General features: G+C 51.8%; 1 protein-coding gene across 3 annotated transcripts in view; it reads right to left on the bottom strand.

Moving 5' to 3' along the window:
* The window catches only part of LOC140396010 (C-reactive protein-like), a 571,040-nt gene that overhangs the window by 551,370 nt on the left and 9,670 nt on the right, over positions 1–10,000 (bottom strand). For 2 of the 3 annotated variants that reach the window (XM_072484047.1, XM_072484050.1), the window contains exon 2: positions 1,818–1,893. In XM_072484047.1, coding sequence (XP_072340148.1) covers positions 1,818–1,881 — 64 coding nt within the window. In that variant the 5' untranslated portion in view covers positions 1,882–1,893. Of the gene's footprint in view, positions 1–1,817; positions 1,894–4,617; positions 4,635–10,000 lie in introns of those variants that run through there. The other variant, XM_072484048.1, reaches the window with a different exon arrangement.

Genomic DNA, 10,000 nt, shown 5'->3' with positions numbered 1-10,000 from the left:
ATTCTTCTTTGGACATCGCGAGCCCAATGCCAGCTCCGACACAAAACGTGATGATATGGTCCTAGAAGATAACGACTCAGACGAAGCTTTCACCCTGGGAGGCTACCCCAGTACCAAATCCGATCCGCAACTAGACGTGTTGTACATTGGCGACCCCGACGAAGAGTTCTTCGGATTTGAGGATCTTCAGCCCAGCATCTACGACACCCCGACCCGTGAGTACAGGATGATGCTGCGGCCTGAAACCAAGAGACAGAGAAGAGACTCCACACAGAGAGTGGTTCACGCACCACGAAGGGTCCCAGCCTCCACACAGAAAGCGATGAAAGACTCCACAGCGAGACAACTGCACGTCAGAAGCAACGCAAGACTCCAGAGCGCAGTCCTTGCAGGAACAAGAAGTGATGACAGTATCCACAGAGAGACCAATGCTCGATTCCACACAAGGAACGCTGCAAGACGCCACAGAGGGAGTGACACTTTCCTCGACAGCGAGCTCGTGGACAGCCTCCACGATAGAAGCAATGCAAGACTCCGACGAGCAGTCCTTGCATGAACACGACCATGAGGGTCTAGCAACCTCCTCTGAGCAACCAGCAACAGACGATGCAAGTCTGCCACGCTCAAGTGAACAAGAAGAAGGCTCTGACGGTCTACCCAGCTCAAGTTAACGACGAGAAGACACTGAGGCTCTACCCACTGTATGTGCGACAAGTGACGACAGCATCCCACTTCCCATACCAGATGTGCAACGTGACAGACCTCAGCTAGAATGGACAGAGGCACTCGACAATCACAGTGAGACTACTGGTGACTCCGGTGACCCCACGTTACGTCAAACCTCACTCGCTCGAGCCTCTCCACAAGCAAATGCATTCCTGAACGTTTTGTCTCCGAACGGGGAGCATCACGAAATCTCAGAAGATTCAAGTGAACCTGAAATGACTCCGGACGGGGAGCATCGACAAGCCAAAGCTGACTCAAGTAAGCCGGACATGACTCCATACGGGAGTGCCGCGAACTCAGCGACGGCACGCTCAAGGAGGCAGCAGGCGCCACAAAGGACGCTGACACGAGTAACTGTGTGAAGGACTCGGATTATCCACAGGGTGTGGTCCTTGAGTGCAGCAAACACGGCAACGAAACCAACCACCACAACAACATCAAAGACAATAGCAAGAAGCGTACCAAAGGCAACAACATCAGCAACAAGCACAACACAAACAACACCAATGGAACTACGACTGGTACGACATGGTACAACTCTGCCCATGAGGGGCACTGTTACTGCTCAGCTCAGTACAATGACAGACCGTGGCAGGGCGATGCATCTGACCCATTCACGTTTGCTGCACTACCAACAGGCAACCGGGCTTTCAGGACAGATGCCGCCAAGAATTACCACCACAAGCATCGAAAGATGCTGTCCCTCTCGCGCGCGCTCCCCCTCTCGCGCGCGGCGCGCTCCCTCTCTCTCACGCGCGCGCTCCCTCTCTCTCTCTCTCGCGCGCGCAGCGCGCTCCCTCTCCCTCTCTCTCTCTCGCGCGCGTGCGCTCTCTCTCTCTCTCTCTCTCTCTCTCTCTCTCTCTCTCTCGCGCGCGTGCGCTCTCTCTTTCTCTCGCGCGCGTGTGCTCCCTCTCTCTCGTGCGCGCGCGCTCCCTCTCTCCCGTGCGCGCGCGCTCCCTCTCTCCCGTGCGCGCGCGCTCCCTCTCTCTCGTGCGCGCGCGCTCTCTTTCTCTCTCGCGCTCTCTCTCTCTCTCTCTCACACACACACACACTCACACACTCTCTCTGGATGGATTCTGGAGCAGAAGTACCTCCATTGACTCCTCCCGACAGCCAAGCACATCCGAGCAATACGAGAAGTAGCAGTTTCCCCATCCTGACTCGAGGCTGTGAAGGACAATAATCACAATCACAGAATGGTCACCATGCTGAGGGAGGAGAGCCGCTCGGTCCATCGAGTATATCCTTGTTTGCTCAGACAGCATTCTAGTCCGTCCCAATCCCCTGCCTTGACCCCGCAACCTTCTACATAACTTGTGTCAAATCCAATCGTTATCAAATCCTCACATCGTTCCGACACTATTGGCCTGGGAGTTTGAATCTTTGCCCGCTCCATCTCGATGTAGCCATTAGGGGGAGCTGGTTCTCACTCCTGACCCTGCCCAAAACCCTCGGGATCTTTCCCAGTCTCCTCTCTCTGAGCGAGACACCGAGTATCTCCAATCTCTCTCTCTCTGTTTCCGTCTCTCTCTCTCTGTTTCCGTCTCTCTCTCTCTGTTTCCGTCTCTCTCTCTCTCTCTGTTTCCGTCTCTCTCTCTCTCTGTTTCTGTCTCTCTCTCTCTCTGTTTCTGTCTCTCTCTCTGTTTCCGTCTCTCTCTCTCTGTTTCCGTCTCTCTCTCTCTCTCTGTTCCGTCTCTCTCTCTCTCTGTTTCCGTCTCTCTCTCTCTGTTTCCGTCTCTCTCTCTCTGTTCCGTCTCACTCTCTCTCTGTTTCCGTCTCTCTCTCTCTCTGTTTCCGTCTCTCTCTCTCTCTCTGTTTCCGTCTCTCTCTCTCTGTTCCGTCTCTCTCTCTCTCTGTTTCCGTTTCTCTCTCTCTCTGTTTCCGTCTCTCTCTCTCTCTGTTTCCGTCTCTCTCTCTCTGTTTCCGTCTCTCTCTCTCTGTTTCCGACTCTCTCTCTCTGTTTCCGACTCTCTCTCTCTGTTTCCGACTCTCTCTCTCTGTTTCCGTCTCTCTCTCGCTCTGTTTCTGTCTCTCTCTCTCTGTTTCCGTCTCTCTCTCTCTCTGTTTCCGTCTCTCTCTCTCTCTGTTCCCGTCTCTCTCTCTCTCTGTTTCCGTCTCTCTCTCTGTTTCCGTCTCTCTCTCTCTGTTTCCGTCTCTCTCTCTCTCTCTGTTTCCGTCTCTCTCTCTCTGTTCCGTCTCTGTCTCTCTCTGTTTCCGTCTCTCTCTCTCTGTTTCCGTCTCTCTCTCTCTGTTCCGTCTCTCTCTCTCTGTTCCGTCTCTCTCTCTCTGTTTCCGTCTCTCTCTCTCTCTGTTTCCCTCTCTCTCTCTCTCTGTTTCCCTCTCTCTCTCTCTCTGTTTCCCTCTCTCTCTCTCTCTCTCTGTTTCCGTCTCTCTCTCTCTGTTTCCGTCTCTCTCTCTCTGTTCCGTCTCTCTCTCTCTGTTCCGTCTCTCTCTCTCTGTTCCGTCTCTCTCTCTCTGTTCCGTCTCTCTCTCTCTCTGTTTCCGTCTCTCTCTCTCTCTGTTTCCGTCTCTCTCTCTCTGTTCCGTCTCTCTCTCTCTCTGTTTCCGTCTCTCTCTCTCTGTTCCGTCTCACTCTCTCTCTGTTTCCGTCTCTCTCTCTCTCTGTTTCCGTCTCTCTCTCTCTCTGTTTCCGTCTCTCTCTCTCTGTTCCGTCTCTCTCTCTCTCTGTTTCCGTCTCTCTCTCTCTCTGTTTCCGTCTCTCTCTCTCTCTGTTTCCGTCTCTCTCTCTCTCTGTTTCCGTCTCTCTCTCTCTCTGATTCCGTCTCTCTCTCTCTGTTCCGTCTCTCTCTCTCTCTGTTTCCGTCTCTCTCTCTCTCTGTTTCTGTCTCTCTCTCTCTGTTCCGTCTCTCTCTCTCTCTGTTTCCGTCTCTCTCTCTCTCTGTTCCCGTCTCTCTCTCTCTCTGTTTCCGTCTCTCTCTCTCTCTGTTCCGTCTCTCTCTCTCTCTGTTTCCGTCTCTCTCTCTCTGTTCCGTCTCTCTCTCTCTCTGTTTCCGTCTCTCTCTCCCACTGTTCCGTCTCTCTCTCTCTCTGTTTCCCTCTCTCTCTCTCTCTCTCTGTTTCCGTCTCTCTCTCTCTGTTCCGTCTCTCTCTCTCTCTGTTTCCGTCTCTCTCTCTCTCTGTTTCCGTCTCTCTCTCTCTGTTCCGTCTCTCTCTCTCTCTGTTTCCGTCTATCTATCTCTGTTCCGTCTCTCTATCTCTGTTCCGTCTCTCTCTCTCTCTGTTTCCGTCTCTCTCTCTCTCTGTTTCCGTCTCTCTCTCTCTCTGTTTCCGTCTCTCTCTCTCTCTGTTTCCGTCTCTCTCTCTCTCTGTTTCCGTCTCTCTCTCTCTCTGTTTCTGCCTCTCTCTCTCTGTTCCGTCTCTCTCTCTCTGTTCCGTCTCTCTCTCTCTCTGTTTCCGTCTCTCTCTCTCTCTGTTTCCGTCTCTCTCTCTCTCTGTTCCCGTCTCTCTCTCTCTCTGTTCCCGTCTCTCTCTCTCTCTGTTTCCGTCTCTCTCTCTCTCTGTTTCCGTCTCTCTCTCTCTGTTCCGTCTCTCTCTCTCTCTGTTTCCGTCTCTCTCTCTCTGTTCCGTCTCTCTCTCTCTCTGTTTCCCTCTCTCTCTCTCTCTCTCTGTTTCCGACTCTCTCTCTCTGTTTCCGTCTCTCTCTCTCTGTTTCTGTCTCTCTCTCTCTGTTTCCCTCTCTCTCTCTCTCTCTCTCTGTTTCCGTCTCTCACTCTCTCTGTTTCCGTCTCTCTCTCTCTGTTCCCGTCTCTCTCTCTCTGTTTCCGTCTTTCTCTCTCTGTTTCCGTCTCTCTCTCTCTGTCTCTCTCTCTCTCTGTCTCTCTCTCTCCCAGTGGGTGGTGGATACTCAGGGTGTGTGAAGGATGCTGTTACCTGTTACGCTCTCACCCTCTGTCCCTGTCTCTCTCCCTGTCCCTCTCTCTCTCCCTGTCCCTCTCTCTCTCTCTCTCTCTCTGTTTCCGTCTCTCTCTCTCTGTTCCATCTCTCTCTCTCTGTGTTTCCGTCTCTCTCTCTCTCTGTTTCCGTCTCTCTCTCTCTCTCTGTTTCCGTCTCTCTCTCTCTCTGTTTCCGTCTCTCTCTCTCTCTGTTTCTGTCTCTCTCTCTCTGTTCCGTCTCTCTCTCTCTCTGTTTCCGTCTCTCTCTCTCTCTGTTTCCGTCTCTCTCTCTCTGTTTCCGTCTCTCTCTCTCTCTGTTTCCGTCTCTCTCTCTCTCTGTTCCCGTCTCTCTCTCTCTCTCTGTTTCCGTCTCTCTCTCTGTTTCCGTCTCTCTCTCTCTGTTTCCGACTCTCTCTCTCTCCGTTTCCGTCTCTCTCTCTCTGTTCCGTCTCTCTCTCTCACTGTTTCCGTCTCTCTCTCTCTGTTCCGTCTCTCTCTCTCTCTGTTTCCGTCTCTCTCTCTCTCTGTTTCCCTCTCTCTCTTTCCGTCTCTCTCTCTCTGTTTCCGTCTCTCTCTCTCTGTTTCCGTCTCTCTCTCTCTGTTCCGACCCTCTCTCTCTCTGTTTCAGTCTCTCTCTCTCTGTTCCGTCTCTCTCTCTCTCTCTGTTTCCGTCTCTCTCTCTCTGTTCCGTCTCTCTCTCTCTCTGTTTCCGTCTCTCTCTCTCTCTGTTTCCGTCTCTCTCTCTCTCTCTGTTTCTGTCTCTCTCTCTCTGTTCCGTCTCTCTCTCTCTGTTTCCGTCTCTCTCTCTCTCTGTTTCCGTCTCTCTCTCTCTCTGTTTCCGTCTCTCTCTCTCTCTGTTTCCGTCTCTCTCTCTCTCTCTGTTCCGTCTCTCTCTCTCTCTGTTTCCGTCTCTCTCTCTCTCTCTCTCTGTTTCTGTCTCTCTCTCTCTGTTCCGTCTCTCTCTCTCTCTGTTTCCGTCTCTCTCTCTCTCTGTTTCCGTCTCTCTCTCTCTTTGTTCCCGTCTCTCTCTCTCTCTGTTTCCGTCTCTCTCTCTCTGTTCCGTCTCTCTATCTCTGTTCCGTCTCTCTCTCTCTCTGTTTCCGTCTCTCTCTCTCTCTGTTTCCGTCTCTCTCTCTCTCTGTTTCCGTCTCTCTCTCTCTCTGTTTCCGTCTCTCTCTCTCTGTTCCGTCTCTCTCTCTCTCTGTTTCCGTCTCTCTCTCTCTCTGTTCCCGTCTCTCTCTCTCTCTGTTTCCGTCTCTCTCTCTCTCTGTTCCGTCTCTCTCTCTCTCTGTTTCCGTCTCTCTCTCTCTGTTCCGTCTCTCTCTCTCTCTGTTTCCGTCTCTCTCTCCCACTGTTCCGTCTCTCTCTCTCTCTGTTTCCCTCTCTCTCTCTCTCTCTCTGTTTCCGTCTCTCTCTCTCTGTTCCGTCTCTCTCTCTCTCTGTTTCCGTCTCTCTCTCTCTCTGTTTCCGTCTCTCTCTCTCTGTTCCGTCTCTCTCTCTCTCTGTTTCCGTCTATCTATCTCTGTTCCGTCTCTCTATCTCTGTTCCGTCTCTCTCTCTCTCTGTTTCCGTCTCTCTCTCTCTCTGTTTCCGTCTCTCTCTCTCTCTGTTTCCGTCTCTCTCTCTCTCTGTTTCCGTCTCTCTCTCTCTGTTCCGTCTCTCTCTCTCTCTGTTTCCGTCTCTCTCTCTCTGTGTTTCCGTCTCTCTCTCTCTCTGTTTCTGTCTCTCTCTCTCTGTTCCGTCTCTCTCTCTCTGTTCCGTCTCTCTCTCTCTCTGTTTCCGTCTCTCTCTCTCTCTGTTTCCGTCTCTCTCTCTCTCTGTTCCCGTCTCTCTCTCTCTCTGTTCCCGTCTCTCTCTCTCTCTGTTTCCGTCTCTCTCTCTCTCTGTTTCCGTCTCTCTCTCTCTGTTCCGTCTCTCTCTCTCTCTGTTTCCGTCTCTCTCTCTCTGTTCCGTCTCTCTCTCTCTCTGTTTCCCTCTCTCTCTCTCTCTCTCTGTTTCCGACTCTCTCTCTCTGTTTCCGTCTCTCTCTCTCTGTTTCTGTCTCTCTCTCTCTGTTTCCCTCTCTCTCTCTCTCTCTCTCTGTTTCCGTCTCTCACTCTCTCTGTTTCCGTCTCTCTCTCTCTGTTCCCGTCTCTCTCTCTCTGTTTCCGTCTCTCTCTCTCTGTTTCCGTCTCTCTCTCTCTGCCTCTCTCTCTCTCTGTCTCTCTCTCTCCCAGTGGGTGGTGGATACTCAGGGTGTGTGAAGGATGCTGTTACCTGTTACGCTCTCACCCTCTGTCCCTGTCTCTCTCCCTGTCCCTCTCTCTCTCCCTGTCCCTCTCTCTCTCTCTCTCTCTCTGTTTCCGTCTCTCTCTCTCTGTTCCATCTCTCTCTCTCTGTGTTTCCGTCTCTCTCTCTCTCTGTTTCCGTCTCTCTCTCTCTCTCTGTTTCCGTCTCTCTCTCTCTCTGTTTCCGTCTCTCTCTCTCTCTGTTTCTGTCTCTCTCTCTCTGTTCCGTCTCTCTCTCTCTCTGTTTCCGTCTCTCTCTCTCTCTGTTTCTGTCTCTCTCTCTCTGTTTCCGTCTCTCTCTCTCTCTGTTTCCGTCTCTCTCTCTCTCTGTTCCCGTCTCTCTCTCTCTCTCTGTTTCCGTCTCTCTCTCTGTTTCCGTCTCTCTCTCTCTGTTTCCGACTCTCTCTCTCTCCGTTTCCGTCTCTCTCTCTCTGTTCCGTCTCTCTCTCTCACTGTTTCCGTCTCTCTCTCTCTGTTCCGTCTCTCTCTCTCTCTGTTTCCGTCTCTCTCTCACTCTGTTTCCCTCTCTCTCTTTCCGTCTCTCTCTCTCTGTTTCCGTCTCTCTCTCTCTGTTTCCGTCTCTCTCTCTCTGTTTCCGTCTCTCTCTCTCTGTTCCGACCCTCTCTCTCTCTGTTTCAGTCTCTCTCTCTCTGTTCCGTCTCTCTCTCTCTCTCTGTTTCCGTCTCTCTCTCTCTGTTCCGTCTCTCTCTCTCTCTGTTTCCCTCTCTCTCTCTCTCTCTCTGTTTCCGACTCTCTCTCTCTGTTTCCGTCTCTCTCTCTCTGTTTCTGTCTCTCTCTCTCTGTTTCCCTCTCTCTCTCTCTCTCTCTCTGTTTCCGTCTCTCACTCTCTCTGTTTCCGTCTCTCTCTCTCTGTTCCCGTCTCTCTCTCTCTGTTTCCGTCTCTCTCTCTCTGTTTCCGTCTCTCTCTCTCTGTCTCTCTCTCTCTCTGTCTCTCTCTCTCCCAGTGGGTGGTGGATACTCAGGGTGTGTGAAGGATGCTGTTACCTGTTACGCTCTCACCCTCTGTCCCTGTCTCTCTCCCTGTCCCTCTCTCTCTCCCTGTCCCTCTCTCTCTCTCTCTCTCTCTGTTTCCGTCTCTCTCTCTCTGTTCCATCTCTCTCTCTCTGTGTTTCCGTCTCTCTCTCTCTCTGTTTCCGTCTCTCTCTCTCTCTCTGTTTCCGTCTCTCTCTCTCTCTGTTTCCGTCTCTCTCTCTCTCTGTTTCCGTCTCTCTCTCTCTCTGTTCCCGTCTCTCTCTCTCTCTCTGTTTCCGTCTCTCTCTCTGTTTCCGTCTCTCTCTCTCTGTTTCCGACTCTCTCTCTCTCCGTTTCCGTCTCTCTCTCTCTGTTCCGTCTCTCTCTCTCACTGTTTCCGTCTCTCTCTCTCTGTTCCGTCTCTCTCTCTCTCTGTTTCCGTCTCTCTCTCACTCTGTTTCCCTCTCTCTCTTTCCGTCTCTCTCTCTCTGTTTCCGTCTCTCTCTCTCTGTTTCCGTCTCTCTCTCTCTGTTTCCGTCTCTCTCTCTCTGTTCCGACCCTCTCTCTCTCTGTTTCAGTCTCTCTCTCTCTGTTCCGTCTCTCTCTCTCTCTCTGTTTCCGTCTCTCTCTCTCTGTTCCGTCTCTCTCTCTCTCTGTTTCCGTCTCTCTCTCTCTCTGTTTCCGTCTCTCTCTCTCTCTCTGTTTCTGTCTCTCTCTCTCTGTTCCGTCTCTCTCTCTCTGTTTCCGTCTCTCTCTCTCTCTGTTTCCGTCTCTCTCTCTCTCTGTTTCCGTCTCTCTCTCTCTCTGTTTCCGTCTCTCTCTCTCTCTCTGTTCCGTCTCTCTCTCTCTCTGTTTCCGTCTCTCTCTCTCTCTCTCTCTGTTTCTGTCTCTCTCTCTCTGTTCCGTCTCTCTCTCTCTCTGTTTCCGTCTCTCTCTCTCTCTGTTTCCGTCTCTCTCTCTGTTTCCGTCTCTCTCTCTCTGTTTCCGACTCTCTCTCTCTCCGTTTCCGTCTCTCTCTCTCTGTTCCGTCTCTCTCTCTCACTGTTTCCGTCTCTCTCTCTCTGTTCCGTCTCTCTCTCTCTCTGTTTCCGTCTCTCTCTCTCTCTGTTTCCCTCTCTCTCTTTCCGTCTCTCTCTCTCTGTTTCCGTCTCTCTCTCTCTGTTTCCGTCTCTCTCTCTCTGTTCCGACCCTCTCTCTCTCTGTTTCAGTCTCTCTCTCTCTGTTCCGTCTCTCTCTCTCTCTCTGTTTCCGTCTCTCTCTCTCTGTTCCGTCTCTCTCTCTCTCTGTTTCCGTCTCTCTCTCTCTCTGTTTCCGTCTCTCTCTCTCTCTCTGTTTCTGTCTCTCTCTCTCTGTTCCGTCTCTCTCTCTCTGTTTCCGTCTCTCTCTCTCTCTGTTTCCGTCTCTCTCTCTCTCTGTTTCCGTCTCTCTCTCTCTCTGTTTCCGTCTCTCTCTCTCTCTCTGTTCCGTCTCTCTCTCTCTCTGTTTCCGTCTCTCTCTCTCTCTCTCTCTGTTTCTGTCTCTCTCTCTCTGTTCCGTCTCTCTCTCTCTCTGTTTCCGTCTCTCTCTCTCTCTGTTTCCGTCTCTCTCTCTCTCTGTTCCCGTCTCTCTCTCTCTCTGTTTCCGTCTCTCTCTCTCTGTTCCGTCTCTCTATCTCTGTTCCGTCTCTCTCTCTCTCTGTTTCCGTCTCTCTCTCTCTCTGTTTCCGTCTCTCTCTCTCTCTGTTTCCGTCTCTCTCTCTCTCTGTTTCCGTCTCTCTCTCTCTGTTCCGTCTCTCTCTCTCTCTGTTTCCGTCTCTCTCTCTCTCTGTTCCCGTCTCTCTCTCTCTCTGTTTCCGTCTCTCTCTCTCTCTGTTCCGTCTCTCTCTCTCTCTGTTTCCGTCTCTCTCTCTCTGTTCCGTCTCTCTCTCTCTCTGTTTCCGTCTCTCTCTCCCACTGTTCCGTCTCTCTCTCTCTCTGTTTCCCTCTCTCTCTCTCTCTCTCTGTTTCCGTCTCTCTCTCTCTGTTCCGTCTCTCTCTCTCTCTGTTTCCGTCTCTCTCTCTCTCTGTTTCCGTCTCTCTCTCTCTGTTCCGTCTCTCTCTCTCTCTGTTTCCGTCTATCTATCTCTGTTCCGTCTCTCTATCTCTGTTCCGTCTCTCTCTCTCT

This window comes from Scyliorhinus torazame, chromosome 19 (assembly GCF_047496885.1).
Source record: "Scyliorhinus torazame isolate Kashiwa2021f chromosome 19, sScyTor2.1, whole genome shotgun sequence".
In the NCBI taxonomy this organism is placed as follows: domain Eukaryota; kingdom Metazoa; phylum Chordata; class Chondrichthyes; order Carcharhiniformes; family Scyliorhinidae; genus Scyliorhinus; species Scyliorhinus torazame.
This window is presented reverse-complemented; position numbering and strand designations above follow the sequence as displayed.